The sequence below is a fragment of the Erpetoichthys calabaricus genome, chromosome 16 (genome assembly GCF_900747795.2).
Source record: "Erpetoichthys calabaricus chromosome 16, fErpCal1.3, whole genome shotgun sequence".
Lineage (NCBI taxonomy): Eukaryota > Metazoa > Chordata > Cladistia > Polypteriformes > Polypteridae > Erpetoichthys > Erpetoichthys calabaricus.
In genome coordinates, this window is record NC_041409.2 from 84,367,468 (window position 1) to 84,386,106 (window position 18,639).

At 39.6% G+C, this 18,639-nt stretch overlaps 1 protein-coding gene across 5 annotated transcripts in view; it reads right to left on the reverse strand.

Moving 5' to 3' along the window:
- Positions 1 to 1,462: 1,462 nt before the first annotated feature.
- Positions 1,463 to 18,639, reverse strand: part of LOC114666679 (D-glutamate cyclase, mitochondrial-like) — a 58,069-nt gene continuing 40,892 nt past the window's right edge. For all 5 annotated transcript variants that reach the window (XM_028821628.2, XM_051919773.1, XM_028821629.2 and 2 more), the window contains 5 exons: positions 16,907 to 17,006; positions 13,599 to 13,747; positions 5,593 to 5,712; positions 4,274 to 4,425; positions 1,463 to 1,987 (listed from right to left, as the gene is read on the reverse strand). In XM_028821628.2, coding sequence (XP_028677461.1) covers positions 1,847 to 1,987; positions 4,274 to 4,425; positions 5,593 to 5,712; positions 13,599 to 13,747; positions 16,907 to 17,006 — 662 coding nt within the window. In that variant the 3' untranslated portion in view covers positions 1,463 to 1,846. The remainder of the gene's footprint in view (positions 1,988 to 4,273; positions 4,426 to 5,592; positions 5,713 to 13,598; positions 13,748 to 16,906; positions 17,007 to 18,639) is intronic.

An 18,639-nucleotide genomic window follows, 5' to 3' on the forward strand; every position in this document is an offset into this window, starting at 1 on the left:
ATCAACCATTTACCCAGAAAAATATTAGTTTGTAACCAGAAATAGACAAATCAAAATAATGCAACGCACATCAAAATTGGAATTCTAATATTGGATACTCTAGTATAGAATGTTCCGGTCTTTATGCTGGCCCTTTGAATAACATGATACATCACATACTACCAGTTGATTTTGGTTAAAGATCACTGTGGCAATGATCTGCGCTCTACTATAAACCATATGGAGTTGTGATAAGTTTTTATCAAAATTAAACTTTGTAAATATTGCATAATGCAAGAAATGAATGTAAAATACATAATCCTTGGGATCCAAAGCCCCATACTTCAGATACAACATGTACTCAGACCTCGTAGCGAAGGCAACAAAAATTAACGAAAATAGCACATTTTAACACTAGCATACTGTGTCTTATTGATTTTTTATTTGTTATTAATTATTGATTTTTGGATTGTGGACTTTGTTTTGTTATATTTCGGTTTCCTTTGTTATGACTGCCTGTCCATTTTAATTTTTTCTTTGTTTCTTAAATTGGTCCATTTAATAAACTTTGTAATAATTAAGGACCTTGTTAAACATTATTTTTGCATTTATAGACAAAGGGCTTTATGGTTCCCCTCTCCTTTTTTGAATAATATAAACTTTGGCTCCTTTAGATCTCTGCAGGCTGCAAAGCACATTCCTTGAGCTTTGGGGGCGATGGGGTGGCTTGCTTTGTTTTTTTGTGAGGCCTACCATATTTTTCAAGGCCATATTGGAGCCTTAAGGTCCAGTTTTCAGAAGTAAAGTCTGATTTGGGAGTTTTTTAGAGCCCTATAACATTCACTCTGTCTTAGAACTAATAATTGCAGAAAACTGATTTGCAGTCAAGGTGGAAAATACAGAGAGTGATGGGGGTCTAGGATCCCCAAAAAAGTCAAATTTGTGGTGTGTTCCTCAAAAACTACACATAATAAACCTGTTATAGTGTTATAAATTGTTCTGTGCAAGTGTGTAGGATGGACTGGGCAAGATGAGTGTGTGACAGCAAGCTACGGGCATGGAAGGAGAGGGCATCTTTTAAATTAGAAGGGTGTCAGAAGCGGACGGACACTTTCTTAGGAAACAAATAAATCAGTAGGCCAAGCAGACATGAGTGCTTGCCTGTATGGGACAACATGATGTAAAGTTATGATGTCATAATACCTACAATGTTCAGGTTGGGATTAGTGTAAACCAGTACCTAAAAATGAGAAAGTGAAATCATCTGCTTCATTAGGCTCTCAGAGTGCAGTGTCACTACATACTACAGTTCAATAAACAAGCCCGTTACTCAGATGAACCTGTGGCAGTGCAATCGGGAGGGCTTCAGTTCCCATCAGTCAGCAGGAGTGTGCAGGGACCAGTGGGAGGGAATTTTGATTGGCAGATAATGTAAAAAGAATGGCGTTCAAAGGGAAATGGTTGGAATGGAGCCACTTTAGTCTTTAACAGACAGTGGCTAAGTGACATTTTCGTGTGATGCTGGCCTGGTTTTTGTTTGTATTGTTGTTCGCAATCATGAATAACGTGAATAATCAACTTAAGATACACATATTCTAGCAGACAACATTCTTCATTCAGAAATTACTGTATATTTGGTACCAGAGTACAAAGTACAGTTAATGGGTCCACCATAAACCCCCCCCCCCCCCCCCATCATTTACCACAGGCTATTTTGCACATTATCTACATTTTACAAACTTATAGCTATTTATACTACACCTGAGAACAAAAAAATGAAACAATATGAGCAACTACAGTAATAGTCTGGAAAACAAGTGAAATGTCCAATGCTTCTTCTAAAAACGTCTTGGCCTCATACCAGGGACTACAAAGTGATATCTCTTAGCTGCTGAATTATGTCTGAATGAATGCTGTAAAATGGCAGGCCATCCACCTCCATTCCCAAAGTTCCAGTCTTACCACTTCGGATGCCGAACTTTACTAGAATGTGCATCATTTGTTCTTCCTGCAAAGTAAAGCAAAGGAATCCAGTTTGTCACAGAAGTATCGAGCAGCCTTTACTTCATGTTAGTCATATAATCATCAATTTAAAAATATTATTACTAATTAAAAGGATTGCTGTAATTTGAAAGAAGAGCACCAAAGTGTTGGCACAGTACCCCAGGAGCTCCTCTCATTTTCTTAACTGCTTCTCCTGGTGAAGGTCACAGTCCAAGAGCTCCTGTTGGCTCTAATTTCCGACACGTGCACTTTTAACACGTTATGTTTTCACCCAGAGGCCATAATCATGTACGGTATGTTATGATAATCTACAAATCTAAGGTGGTGCAGTGTGTACCAAGAGATTGGACTGGCATTCCATCCAAGATTGGTTAGTGCCCTGCGCTTATGTAATTCACCCCTCAAAAAATTATAGAAATTAAGTTTTTTACTTTGTAGGTTTACTGTGTAATCTGGCCATTTATTCTTAGGTGGAAATTATGTTTTTTACTTTATTTGTCTAATCTTTTTTGGACTAGTTTATAAATTTAATAATTCTGAGGCAAATAGTGTAATGCATAATTTGCACAGTGCATAGTGATCTCCTTGTCTTTATCTAAAAGTTAATATATCCTTGTGTTGAGATTCAGATCTCCTCCAGAAAAATGTTAGTTGAGCTGCTGCAGGTTTGTGTGCAACAGCCAATAATACTATGACTACTACTAATAATAATACATTTTATTTATATTGCATCTTTCCCATGCTCAAGGCCCAATGTCAACTCGGTCAGTCAAACATTAGCCGGCACTTACGAGATCACAGCAATACATCAGACTTTAGCAAAACCAGGACATAGAAACATGACCCAGTGGATTATGGACGGGACGGTCAGTTTCTGAACATTTTGTAAGCATGGATTTCATTTGTTCATTTTTTTCTTACTGAATTTTTCCATTATAAGACTATAAAGAAATTGGGCAGGAATCTACCTTACATGGTACTCAAGCACATTACAGATCACACTGACTCGGATGTAAAGATTCTGTCATCAGATTGAGATGGTCCAGCACAGACTGTGGTGTAGAATCACCAGCCAGTGGGCCGAGGTCTCCAGAACAGTGAGTGACTCTGTTTTTGACTTTCTCTCTAACAGTTGACCATGGACCCCCCATAGGTTTATTTCCTTTGGGGATGCTGCTGACTGGAACGTTTGTTTTCCTCTCCTTTGTTGTCAACTGACCATTGTTCCACAATGAATTAATGGATTTATATTGCTGTTCTCCATTTATGTTGATCAGTTTCAAACTACTTTGTTTCCTATCTGTTTAAACTGTCTTTATGTGTATTCATTATATAATTAATGGTGTATAACATTTGTAATTGATTTACCTGTGAACTTCTCACAGCACTCTGTACAGACTCTGAATGTAGAGCGCTATACAAAAATAAACTGAACTGAACTCACTCAAACACTCACACACTACCAAATTAGGGAGCCAGTCACCATAATGCATATTTGTGGGATTTGGGAAGAATCCAAAATACAAAGTATGAAACTGATAAAGTGAATGTGGTTAAACTAAATATTGCAGTCAACAGAAGACTGGGCTGAGGCTGCAAACCCAGTGACTGAGGACTATTTACCAGTGGGATTTACCCATTGCACATCAGTTTAGTCTAACGAAAAAGCAGCTGGAAAAAATATATATACTGAGAGTCAGAGAAAAATGAAATTATAGGCTGTATCAGGCCTGACTAATGAGGCAAAACTGCTTAGGAAAAGGTAAAATAAAGATGAGGTGGATGTGAAACCATAACACCAGAACCAATGATGTGTGTGTAGACAAAAGGAAATTTGTGGGCTTGAATTTTGTAAACATCCAGAATGCTAGCTGCCTACACTTGGGATTTTGTGGTTTTCCTCCAGGCATTTAAGTCTGCTTCTGCAGTTGAACTAAGTGCATTCAGATTGACTAAAGTCTTAAATGTGTGAACCCCTGGGAGTGTTTGAGTGGATCGTTTCGAAACCTCTATGTTTTTGCTGTATTGGTTTTGTTTCATTTCTTTCTGTCCTGTTATTAGATGCAATTGGGAAGGCAAATTCCATGTTTTCTTATGTAAACAGGACTAAATAAAGCAACCTTGAACCTTGTGAACAGAATATTATGACATAGAAGCACTTCTGTAATCTGAAGATGAAACAAGTTTGCATACAGTTTGTTTTAAATGGCCACTAGAAACTGTCACTGGAGTGGTGTTACTAATGCCTACAGCCATCTCCCAGTAAGCCTAAAAACGCCAGTCAACGCACCTTGGAGACCACAGGGAGAGCCTCAGTCCAGAATGGCTTCTCTGACAATCTGGGCAGACCCACAGCTTTCCGGAGGTAGCGTTCATGGACGAGACAGCAATTGAGGATGTAGAGGGCACAAGCCACGGCATAGCCACCCCAGTTGGAGACACCTGGACACATAAGAAAATAGTACTTTAATTATTAGTATTTACTATTAAAAATACTATTAATAGTAGAATATGACAGATAGACTCCTCTGAAAGGATACTAACAGCATTCATATCTTCTATGGCATTGTGGGAGAGAAGTGTGCCCTCCTGATTGAAAGTGGAGCTTTGCAAATTGCAATGCCACTTCTGCCTCACTGTGTAATCTCAGCAAGTCTCTATGCTATGTATACATCATGTGTATGGTTTTCACCCTGAAAGGCACTATACCGTTACAACCTTATCGTTTTATTAAGTAAATGAAAAGACCTGAAAATAAAGAGTAGTCAATCTTAACATGCAATGTAGGCTTATAAATCAGCACTCTGAGCGAGAGTCCCACAAAGGGGCACTGTACAGTAGGTTGATATGGTCATGTGCTAATCAGCATACCAGCCATCACCACCATGATCAGTGTTTATAACAACCTTACCTTGAATCTGCAATACCAATAATGAAATGTGAAGTTAAAGTAAAAAATTGACAAAAAAATAAAAAAAATTTCATTTGATCATTCAAAAAAAAAAAAAAAAAAAAAAAGTAAATATTATATTTTATATATATATGCACCGTGGCGGATGTTAGCAGATTGCTGGCCAACCACAAGCGTTACCTGGAAGGTAACCACCCATACAATCAGATTGTGACACAGACTACGAATGCAATGAATGTAATTACCCCGATCTACATGCTGTCAAATAAACGAACCACACGCCGTGGCGCAACGTTAGGGGCATCGCCTCTGGTGCTGACGTCCGAGGTTCGATTCCCGAGAGGGAGTGCAGTGGAGTTTGTACGCCTGATGAGCCCATAACGAGGGCGAAACACGTGTCGCGTACTCTTTGCATTTATTTGACAGTAAACTATTTCAACCATTCTATGATCTGCTCCTCACAAACTGAGGGCACCGTGGCGGATGTTAGCAGACTGCTGGCCAACCACAAGCGTTACCTGGAAGGTAACCACCCATACAATCAGATTGTGACACAGACTACGAATGCAATGAATATATATATATATATATATATATATATATATATATACACACAGTATATATACACATACAAGTGAAATGAGTTCATGTTCCCTAGGACCTCAGGTGTCTGCCATAGAAAGATCATTCTCACTTACCACAAGCAATTGCGTGGTCGGCTGCTACGTCGCATGCGATCAGGTCTCCGTTGGGCATACACTTCCTCACTGCCTCCTTCACTTTGCCCATTCCCAGCTCATTCCCTCCATCTCCAATACCTGAATGACAAAACTCTGTCAGTCACTATTATGTGCTAAAAACCTCTTTTCAGTAGTAAAAAAGTGCACGTCCTAAATGAAACAGTCATTTCTGCTTTTAGGAGAAATGTTAGCAAATCTGGTCTTGGAGGGCTGCAGTAACTACTTTGGCTGAGACTACTTGCCACAATGTGTTCCCTTTAAAAGATCTGATAGGATAAGCACAAACTCCCCTATAAAAAAAAACACAGGTGGGACAGGCAGCCAGATGACTAAGGTTTTCAGGGCTGTGACTTTATTTTTGATTTCCTCTTTCACAATTTTAATCTTCTCCATTGTCAGCTGGCCATAGTTCATCAGTTAATGAATGGACTGCTGTTGTTGGTTTCCATGTATGTTTAATCAGCTTCTGCCTTTTTCTTTGTGTGTTTTAACAAATCTACATTTATATGTGTAGAGGTTCTGTATTTAGTAATTAGTATAATCTGAACTTGTTATTTTAACTGATGATTGTTCACAGCACTCTGACACTCAGTAAAAAACATTATACAAAAAATAAGTTGTATTGTGGGTGGCGCAGTGGTAGCGCTGTTGCCTCGCAGTTAGGAGACCCAGGTTCACTTCCCAGGTCCTCCCTGCATGGAGTTTGCATGTTCTCCCCGTGTCTGCGTGGGTTCCCTCGCACAGTCCAAAGACATGCAGGTTAGGTGCACTGGTGATCCTAAATTGTCCCTAGTGTGTGCCCTGCGGTGGGCTGGCACCCTGCCCAGGGTTTGTTTCTTGCCTTGTGCCCTGTGCTGGCTGGGATTAGCTCCAGCAGACCCCCGCGACTCTGTAGTTAGGGTTGGATACTGGATGGATGGATGAAGTTTTATTGTTTATGTATTGTATACATTAAAGGAAGAACACTTTTGCAGTTTGACACCCATTGTTTGCTTTTGTTCAAAGCACCTCTGCTCAGTGAATACCAGTGAGAATGACACCATTTCAATCACAACTGCTGGTGCTGATGAAACATAAACTGCTTTTCATGAGGCTTTTACAAAGGAGTCGTTTGATTCAGAATGTGAAGGCTAATAAGTTAGAAAATGTACACTCGGCGCAGCATGCTGGTGTGCTGGGAACTTGGTTGACAGATTTGAATGCAGAAGCATTTTAAAATTTTGTTTATTTGCTTCATCAAAGAATCAGATATCAATTTTTTCTTACAAGTCATATTCAAAAATAACAGTGATAGCACAATTCAATTACGTCTACGAGAAGAGTACATAAAATATCTGCTAATAGCATTTTCCAGTGCAGTGTATTTAAAAATGGAGCCCAAAGGGGCTTGTCATGGCTTAAATAGCTTTTATGGACACCACATTCCAGCTCACGCACTTTTCTGCTATTGTTAATTGATGGTTTATGGCTAACTGTAACTCATATTTCTTAAGAATAAAAGTTTTAAAAGAGCTAATGGGAAGGTAAAATCTCTGGTAAACTCTCAAAGTTTTTAGACTATGATGCATGGTTGGCCATTGTGGCACCTACGCAAAATGAAATATTGAATCATTATAATGTGCAGATGATTCAGGCGTGAGGCTGTTTTTATTATAATAATAATATGTTTCTTACTTTGTATGTATACTGACTGAAGACTACATGGCACCTTTAGTTCCATTCATTTCTAGATAAGTGGCTGTTTCTCTTTTTTTTCTGACTTTCATGTTAAACTTACCTCAAGCAGCGGGAGCTGTAGTCACAGAGGTTTGCTGAGGCTGAAAACCACGATTGTGTAGCCAGCATTTGGCACAAGGCACTGCTGTGCAGGTGACTCTGCTGGCATTTCTCTAAAGTGTAATAGGGATCTGTTTTGCTGTTAGAAACAGCTATTAGACACAAAAAAGAGGAAAATATACAAAATATACAAGTGACCTCTCTTAAGATAAAATTGAAATAATAAACTAGTCTGCAACTGAAGTCGCACTGAATTTTTCCGGGTTTTAAAATTGACACCTCTGAAAATTCACCATTGCCTTTCAAATGTGTGTAGTATTCTCTATTCAAGATGTCTCAATGAAAAGTATACTTTCCCAAAAAATCCTTGAAAAACAACTGCACCAAATTTTAACAAAATCAGTCCACTGGGAGCTGAGTCGTTTCCTGTAGAAAGGCAGATAGACATGATGATGATGATGATGATGATTATATGTGAATGCACCTAAAACAGAGCAGTGATCACAGGATGCTGACAGGATAAGCTGTGGCTCTCAAAACCCCGAGCCGGGTTAAAGAGATCCAACAATAAATGGATGGAATTATTAACGCACTTTATTTTTACTTCATCTGTTATCTAGAGCAAAAACCTGCATATAGACCCAAAGTCTGACTTATCAACAGTACTTTGTTCACCAATAAAACTGAGAAATGCTGCCATCTGTTGACAAGCTTTTGTAACAACTACCTTGAAAAATGAATTCTAACATTTGTGACCAGGAAGACAAAACAATGTAAAAATTGCCATCTGCTATATTTCCACATATTTTCTTGTACTTTACTTTAAGTGTTATTTGCAATTCAATCTATTTACTGGTTTATCAGTTTTATTCTACAAAGAAACTATGACTTTGATGATGTGTGAATTCCTGGTAAATTAATGATTACTAAAGGACTAAAAGTTGATGTGAGACACATCGTGGATATCGATTTATCTGACCATTTTCTCTTACTATTTAATATAGAAATACTGATAGATAAAATTAACAAGAAGCATATTGTTAAAAAACACTTCTTTGATTCATCTGCAGCTTTAAAGTTTAGAAACATTTTAAGCAACCAGTCTGTTTACAGTGCTTACTACAATAGTGATAATAATTGTGACGGATGGCCGGGGCCCATGCCCAGCCAGGACGCCCCTGCAGCATATGTTCCAGGGGGGCAAGCATGGGAAACACAATATCTCCCTCTGGACGCCAGATGGCAGACTCCCTGGGTTGTAGCGGTGCCTCGGACTCCCCCAGAGCCTCATACGAGTTGGAGTTTGGTGCAGTCCTGTTGGGTTCCGCAGGTGCCACCAGGGGGTGCTGCAGCAGGAGCTGCTGGACACTTCTGGGCACTGGTTTCGCCACACCCGAAAGTGCAGCCAGATGACGGCAATCAAGCACCTGGAGCACTTCCGGGTGCCCAATAAAAGGAGCCAGCGACCACTACTCAGACGCCAGAGTCGGGTGGAGGAGGACAAGGTCGCCTGGGAGGAGTGGTGGTGCAGAGGAAGAGTGCGTTACATTTGTGTGTTGGTGCTTTGAGACTGTGTTGTGGCTGAGGGACACGGGGAAGACGTGCCCTCCGGCTGAAGAAAAATAAAATTTTATTTATTTTATACGTGTGCCTCCATGTCCAATCTGTGTTGGGTCGGGTGCATATATAGCACCTTTATTACATAATGTAAATAGTAAGGTGGAAAATTTTAATGCTAAAGTGAGAGCTGCTGCTGACATAGTCGCTCCTGAAAAGACAGTTAAAAAATCTTCCAGCACTGTTACACCATGGAAGACCCAAAGAGTGTCTGATCTAAAGAGAACATGCCGGAGAGCTGAGCGTAAATGGAGAAAAACTAAACTGATTATCCATCCATCCATCCATTTTCCAACCCGCTGATCCACTATGAAATATTGAAGGCTATAATAACAGAATGCAACAACATAGTCCGTCTTGTGAGGCGGTACAATTTCTCTAGAATTATAAATAACAATGCTAGAGTTTTATTCTCTACAATTGATCGTCTGCTAAATCCAGGTCACTCAATGGAATGCCTCCAAAAAACTTCCAGTGAAACTTGTGAGGCTTTTGCTGTATTTTTTAATCACAAAATTAATGATATAATAATAATAATAATTCATTTTATTTATAAGGCACTTTACATTTGTAGTAAACCTCAAAGTGCTACATAAAAAAATTAAACAAAGACCCAATAAGATGAAAAAAAGATAAAACAATAATCAGAAGCAATTTTGTTAATATGCTTTCCTAAATAGAAAAGTCTTTTAACTGTTTTTTAAAATAGCTCACAATCTGCTGTGTTCTCAGGTTCTCTGGTAGGGCATTCCAGAGCCGTGGAGCAGCAACTGCAAAGGCTCGGTCACCCATTGTACAAAGTTTGGTCATAGGGGGGCAATGGCAGTAGGTATTTGCAAGACAAAGGTTTCTTGTAGTGGATTGTAATATAAGAAGTTCCTTAAGGTATTGTGGAGCATTTCCATGGATACACTGGTGAGTGAGCAAACAAAGTTTGTATTCAATATGGAGGTGAATAGGGAGCCAATGAAGTGACTGAAGGATTTGTGAAATATGTTTATATTTCCACACCCTCATTAGGATCCTTGCAGCACTATTTTGGACTTGTTGGAGCTTTTGAAGGCTTTTGCAGGGGATCCCGATGAGGAGTGCATTACAATAGTCCAACCTGGAGGAGACAAAGGCATGAACCAGCTTTTCAGCATCACAAAGGGAAAAGCAGGGACGGAGTTTGGCTATGTTTTGAAGATGAAGGAATGCAACTTTACAGAGGTGATGGACATGTGTATCAAATGACAAATGGGAGTCTAACTTGACACCCAAATTATTAACATAAGGGGAGAAAGTAATGGTATGGCCAGAAAAGGAAACACAATTTATGGAGGAACAAAGTTGATGGGGGGTACAAATTAAAAGAGCATCAGTTTTGGTGCTGTTCATCTTAAGAAAGTTCTTGGACATCCAAGCCTCAATCTCATCCAAGCAGGAGGAAAGAGTTGATGGAGGTGTAAAAGAAGTTGAATCCAGTCTCACATAGAGCTGTGTAACATCGGCATAGCAATGGAATGAAACTCCATGCCTACCAAAATATGACCCAGGGGTAGCATATAGATTTTAAAAAGGGTCGGCTCAAGGACTGATCCTTGTGGGACCCCACAGATGACCGTATGGGTACGAGGTTTAGCATCCCCCGTGCCACATACTCAGCCCTATCTGTAAGATTGGACTCGAACCACTCCAAAGGAATGCCAGAAAGTCCAGTTATATAGTGAAGATGATGGAGGAGAACATTATGATCTACCGTATCAAATGCAGCTGTAAGATCCAGAAGAATAAGGAGTGATGGAGAGCCCTGGTCAGCGGCCATCAGGAGGTCATTGGTGACTCTGACCAGGGCTGTCTCTGTACTGTGAGAAGATCAGAAACCAGATTGAAATTTTTCAAGCAGAGTGAATTTTTTGAGGTGATCCTGAAGCTGAACCAAAACAACCTTTTCCAAAACCTTAGACAAAAATGGAAGGTTAGAAATAATATAGTACATCCCCCCATACTGATCCTCTTAAACCCCGGTATTCTATTTCAAGCAAATGAAATTCTTTCACCAGGATAGATTCACCTGATTTATATAAAACTATTTCTCAACTGAGACCCTCCACCTGCGTCCTTGACCCAATAGGAACACGTTTTTTCAAAGTAGTATCTGATGTGCTAACTGAGAATGTTCTTGACATAGTAAACTCATCATTAGATATGGGGGTCTTCCCAGACTGTCTGAAGAGTGCTGTAGTTAAAACCCCTGCTCAAGAAAAATAATCTCGAATCCTCTGCTTTTGAAAATTTTAGACCTATTTCTAACCTGCCCCTCTTAAGTAAAATCCTAGAGAAGGCAGTCGTCATGTAGCTAAATGACCACCTCAATAAACCTGCTGTTCTTGACAAGTTTCAGTCGGGTTTTAGAACAAATCACAGTACAGAAACTGCACTCGTTAAAGTAGTAAATGACTTGCGGGTAAACGCAGACAGAGGAAGTGTATCTGTTCTCATCCTCTTAGATATGAGTGCCGCATTTGATACCATCGATCAGACTATTCTTAGAAATCGCCTTAGTTAATGGGTGGGTGTCACTGGCAGGGTCTTATATTGGTTTGAGTCTTACCTGGCAGGTAGAAAATTCTTTGTTAGTTGTGGTAATTATACTTCAAAGACACATGATATTCTGCATGGTGTTCCACAAGGCTCTATCCAGGGTCCGCTGCTCTTTTCAATCTCCATGCTTCCATTAGCTCAGATTATCTAAAGGCATAACGTGAGCTACCACAGCTATGCTGATGACACGCAACTGTATTTATGAACAGCACCTGACGTTCTAGACTCTCTTGTCTCACTGACACAATGTCTTACTTGTGTTTTTGAATGGGTGAGTAGCAATTTCCTCAAACTAAATAAAGAGAAATCGGAAATCTTAGTGATTGGCAAAAATGGATATAATAAGGGTATTAGAAATAAACTTGATCAATTAGGCTTGAAAGTTAGGACAGAGGTAAAGAATTTAGGGGTAATTATTGACTCTGCCCTAAATTTTAAAGCACATATTAACCAGATTACTAGGACAGCATTTTTCCACTTAAGAAATATAGCAAAAATTACACCCATTATACCTTTGCAAGATGCTAAGAAATTAGTTCACGCTTTTGTTTTACTATAATGCACTCCTCTCAGGACCACCCAAATAAAGACATCAATCGATTGCAACACGTGCAAAATGCAGCTGCCAGAATCTTAACTCGGAAAAGAAAATCCGAGCACATTACTCCAGTTCTGATGTCACAACACTGGTTACCTGTGTCATTTAGAATTGACTTTAAAATACTGCTTATGGTCTACAAAGCCTTAAATAATCTCGCTCCATCTTATATTTTGGAATGTCTTACACCTTACACTCCAAATCGTAACCTTAGATTCTCAAATGAGTGTCTGCTTAGAATTCCAAGAGCTAAACTTAAAAGAAGTGGCAAGGTGACCTTCTGCTGTTATGCACCTAAAATCTGGACTAGCTTACCAATAGAAATTCGCCAGGCTAATACGGTGGAGCACTTTAAAAAGATGCTAAAAAGTAATTATTTTAACATGGGTTTCTCATAGCTTCATTTTAGTGTCACTCTGATATTCTGTATATGCATTTAATTATCATTATTATTCATGGTGGCTCTGTAATCCGTACTAACCCCTACTTTCTCTGCTGTTCTTTTTCCGGTTTTCTGTGGTGGCGATCTGCACAACCACCACCTGAGCAGGGCACCGTGCAGTCTCTACATTAATGGATTGAAGGCCAGAGGTCCACATGACCATCATCATCATCTAATTTCTTTCAAGTGAAGCCTGAAAACCATGAGGACTGATTGAGATCATTGATGTTAGGTAGAATGCCTAGAGGGGACTGGGTGGTCTTGTGGCCTTGGAGCCCCTGCAGATTTTGTTTTTTTTTTTTCCTCCAGCCCTCTGGAGTTTTTTTTTTTTTCTGTTCTCCTTGGCCACCGGACCTTACTTTATTCTTTGTTAATTAGTATTGTCTAATTTTTAAATATTTTTTTTCTTTCTTCATCTTGTAAAGCACTTTGAGCTACATCAATTGTATGAAAACGTGCTGTAAAAATAAATGTTATTGTTGTTGTTGTTGTAAATACAGGTCCCTCCTAGTGCGAGTGTTTTCACAGTATTATGCCGAGTTCACATACTATAAGAATTTTCAGAATGATCATCAATGTTTTATCTCTTTTCCACTTCCTTCTGTTTACAGTAATTTGTAGACTGTATTTTGGCTATTGATTTACTGCTTACTAAAAGCAATTTTTTGTGAAAATGAACCGCAGAATAAATGCAATATGCCTATATTTTGCACTTCTGTAAGTACAACATGCTCACAAAAATGCCACTTCTAGCTAACTTGATTGTAATTTACATTCTTTTTATAATGGTATGAAATGAGCAGATAGTGTTTCATCACAACTCGGCTAATTATCCAGAAACTTTCACTGAGTGTTACCACATGGAAAGTCAATTACGTGAAATGTCCCACTGCAATTCCATTTTGTTCCATTGCAGGATGTGTTTGATGCCAGAAAATTAATTACCTGTCGTGGTGATGCCAGGAATGGTGCTTGCTGCAATGAACAGGTCATCAATGGAATCCACCAGGTGCTTAATGTTCACTTTCCTCATGTTGTAATAGCTGCCATCCCTGGCCCTGCCAGCACGCTCTACTGCCACTAGGTGGTCGTACCTGAGAATGACAGAAGCCAACCTAAATGGCAGAGTAATTGCAATGTAGCCCAAGGGTGGAGAGCAAAGCTTGCTTTGGAGTTGGCCTCATTCAGTACAATCTGTCTCTCTTACAAACCAGGAGGACTCCTGCACGAACCAAGGAGAGTGTTAGCTCCAAACCTGCCTCAACTCTGTAGCCACGGTCTGAAGATTTCATAATTTCTCTTACAGAGGAATCGGTTACATTACACACTACCAGTCAAATGTTTGGAAACACCCAGAAATTTTTTATGTTTTTTATCAAGATGCCATTAAATTTATTTAAATATACATTACTAAGATAACACTTTATTAATACCTGAAGAGAAATGTAGGTGTTCCATCAGCTCACAGAAAATTTAAAACAAATACATATAGATTAAATAATTAAAATACCTAATAAAATATATAAGATGAAACAGAAAAGATAAATAAAAAACATAAAATACCAAAAATAGTGATGTATTACCAACCCACAGTAATAAATAAAGTTCAGTATCAAAGTATTATAATATATGCAATAAATGTGATACATAGGATGACCAGTAACCACGGATAAAGTACCAGTGATTGCTGAGTCTGGCATCCCATACATACAATTCATGAAATAATCCAGTAAAGGATATGTGGATTAAAGCCTGGAGTTGTTTTGTTTGATAGCAGCCAAAGAAAAGACCAGCAGGGGAGAAGCAAGTCTGCTGCTCCTTGCACTCTTTTGGCTCTGCAGCAATTTATGGAGTGGATGGGAGGGGATCTTGATAATTAAGGGCACCTTATCCAGCATCCTCCTCTCTACTATCACCTTCACAGTGTCCAGTTTCACCACAAGGACTGAACTGGCCTTTCTGATGATCATGTTCAGTCTCTTAGCATCCTTGGCTGTGATACTGCTGCCCCAGCACACCACAGCATAAAAGATGGCACTAAATACCACAGGCTCACAGAATAGCCTCAGTAGCAGGCCTCTCACATTGAATGATCTCAGCCTCCTCAAAATATGGAGTTGCCTCTGGCCCTTCATGTACAGGAATTATGTCTACATTCTATTCCTGTCCCAGCTTATCATTCAGGTAAACACTACTCATAGGTTTTAACTATCGCGATTTCGATTTCCTCACCCTGGATGATGATAAGAGCTGGAGAAGACTTTTTCCTGAAAGTCCACCACAAGCTCCTTTGTTTTCTTGGGGTTTAGTTGGAGATGGTTGTGATGACACCACTCCACAAAGCTACCCACCAGGCTTCTGTACTTTTCCTCCTTCCCTTAACTAATACATCCAACAATTGCGGTGACATCCGAAAACTTTTGAAGGTGACAGGTCTTGGAATTATACCTGAAATCTGAGGTGTAAAAAGCATAAAGGAGTGGAGCAAGGACAGTCCCCTGTGGAGCACCTGTGCTGCTAGTCACTCTCTCCGACACACAGTTCCCTAATCTCACGTACTGTGGCCAGTCAGTCACATGGTCTAAAATCCAGGAAATCAGGACAGTGTTAACCTGCCCTGTACACAACTTGTCCCTCAATAGGAGAGGCTGGATGGTATTATAGGTGCTAGAAAAATAAAAAAAACATGACTCTCACTGTACTCTCAGCCCTCTCCAGGTGAGAGTAGGCTCTGTGCAGCAGACAATCTACACCACCCCAAACTATAGAGGGTCCAACCCTGCACCCAAGTGACCAAGAACCAGCCTTTGCATTGTTTTCATCAAGTGTGAAGTCAGTGCCACAGGTCTATATAATCATTCAGTTCTTTGGGATTCTTGGTCTTTGGCAATGGAACAATACATGAGGTCTCCCAAAGCACCAGAACCTTCTCTAGTCTCAGGCTGAGACTGTATATGTGCTTCAAGACACAAAACGGCTCATCAGCACAGGCCTATAGTACTTTTGCACTGACTTCAAAAGAGTCCACCGCTTTTCCTGCATGCAATCTGCGTAACTCTTTTCTTACCTCATACCTCTGTGAAACACATAAAACTACTTTCCTGATATTCCCTCTTATTCTTTGCTAATGCTGTTGATTCATCCATTTTGTTCATGAGCGATTTTACATTACCCATTACCACAGATGGCACTAGAGGTTTGTAGTGTGAATTTCCCCTTGGGATTGATAAAGTATCTATCTATCTATCTATCTATCTATCTATCTATCTATCTATCTATCTATCTATCTATCTATCTATCTATCTATCTATCTATCTATCTATCTATCGTCTCTTCTTTCCCGGTTGATTTGCTCTTGCTCAGATACCCCTGAACGGCTTACGAATCTCCAACAGAATTATGGGCCTCTGGTCTGGAGGCACTGATGCTCTTCACAGTGCAAGCAGCTGAGCCCAAGTGTAAACGAAGCTGGCCTGCGCCAAATTAACATCATTCTGAACAAAAATTTTTAAGTGCCTTTCAGACAGCCTTGGTGTCACAATCCCTCCTAATCCACTAACAGCTGTGTTTGGTGTTCTTCCAGATGGGCTTAAAGTGGAGAAGAACAAACAAACTGTGATTGCCTTCATTACACTATTGGCACGTAGACTTATTTTGCTAAACTGGAAGAATCCTAACTCTCCTCTTTTAAGTCGGTGGGTAACTGATGTTTTATATTATTTGAAATTGGAAAAAATCAAATTCTCAGTTAAAGGATCTGTGCAGAACTTTTTCAAAACCTGGCAGGATCTAATCAATAATATTTTAGAATAAGCTCTTAAAACACTGAGGAAGTAGATTCTCTTCCTTTATCCGCCTATTAAACTCATCAATTTGTTTATTTTTACTAGCTTTAAGTTTTATTCCGTTGGCCATGCTCTCTTTCTCAGGGGTGGGAGTTGATTTGTTTTTAATCCTATTTTTTGTAAAAACTAATCTATTTGTATGGAATGATTACAATAAAATCAATAAAATTTAAAAAAATAAAATAAATAAAAAAAACACAAGTAGATGTGTGCCCCCCCCCCCCCCCCCCCTTACTCTTCTGGGTACAAGTGGAGATTAGACAGCATGGGAAAGCAACAATCTTTTAATTGGCCTCCCCAGAGTCAAAGCTCAGGGACTATCTGATGTTAATTATCACTTGCCAGTGACAACAGTTTTCATTCCAAATGTCTGGCAGACAGTACTAGGAAGAAAGAAAGACTGCTCACCTGGGAGATTGGGGGTCTCCATTGTGACACAGGAACCTCTTGGCTGCATCTTGGCCCGCTTCTTGAAAACTCAGAATTGGTACAGGTTGTTTTAAAATGCCTGTAAAAAAAGACACAGTAGTAGTGTGACAGGAAAGGCAGTCTACGGCACTTTGAGTCCAGTTCAGTTCCAGCCTTGGGTGTTCTCTGTGTGGAGTTTAGAAGTTCTCCAAGTGCTGGAAAAAGTTTCTTTCCACATGCTGTCAAATTGATTGGCAATACCACTGTACATCAACCCAGAGACACCACATGTACACCATGTGTCTGTTGGTTAAGCTGTGCTCTCTGTACTTCTTGGAGAAGACAAGAAGAATGAATGCAGAGCTGTGCTTTGGGGACACAGTTTAAAAGGTGTTGTATAAACAAAGTTAGCCAATGTCTGCATAGCTAGTCTTCATGATCACAGGCTGAGCTGTGTCTCTAAAAGTCTTCTTATATCCACCATCATTCGGTCTTTTCACTGTGCGTGGAGCACTCAGCAGTCTGTTTCCATGCATGCAGTCTCACCTGTCCCTCTACTCACAGTTTTAGCTAAGCCTTGTTAATAAAACCTATTTTAAATTCTAAGAATATCTTTAAGTAAAACTAGGGGTTTTGCCCCCTGCTCACTTCACTTGCCAACCCCCGTGCCATCACTACGTACTAGTCTCTTTGCAGTTCTGCTGCTCGTGTATGGGAATACGGTTGTACAATTTAATCAGATTGCTATTTTCATGAGAATTGTTACATATGCATAATAGAACTAACTATTTTACATTACAGCGAGTAATTAACCATAGTAAAACATAATAATTTGAAAGTAAATCATGTTTCATGTTACGTTCGAGTTTTTCGTTGCATTATATGATTTTGTTCTTTTGGGGTCTGAAATTAACATGCAAATATTTTTTAAACTTGCACTTTTACTGTAAAACTTCAGCAAAAACAATTTTCTGAATTAAATTTTTGTCAATATTGCATTGAATTTTGATTCTGTGTTTGGACTTACATCGTGACAACGCAAAAAATAAACCAATTTTTTCGATTGTTGTATCTGTGATTTGTTGTCTTTGCAAAATCTATTCTAACAGGAAACGGTTAACGTTTTAATACGAATGGCATATCAAGAGCTCCTTTGTTGTTTAATGTTAACCGGGGAAGATGTACTACATTACCTTTCTTGGATGCATCCTTCTTTCAACAGTAATTCGGCTGGTGGAAGACTGGATGGTTGTAGTTATTCTTTGGGATATTGTAGGCTGATGTTTTCATCTTCCACACGATCATTACCAACTGTTTCAGCATAGTCTAATGATACGCATTTAACCAATTTGCTGTGTAACTGATCGACAATTTTCATGTTAATTCATTTGACTTAATTGTTTTTCGCTGCTAGGATTGCCCGTGTACTCATTTCTTCTGTTGATATCCCTTCGGGATGAAATTCATCAATAAGATTTGGACATAAGGGCAGCACGGTGGCACAGGGATAGCGCTGCTGCAATGCAGTAAGGAGACGTGGGTTGGCTTCCCGGGTCCTCCCTGCGTGGAGTTTGCATGTTCTCCCTGTGGGTTTCCTCCGGGTGCTCCGGTTTCCTCCCACAGTTCAAAGACATGCAGGTTAGGTGTATTGGTGACCCTAAATTGTCCCTAATGTGTGCTTGGTGTGTGTGTGCCCTGCCCAGGGGTTTGTTCTTGCCTTGCACCCTGTGCTG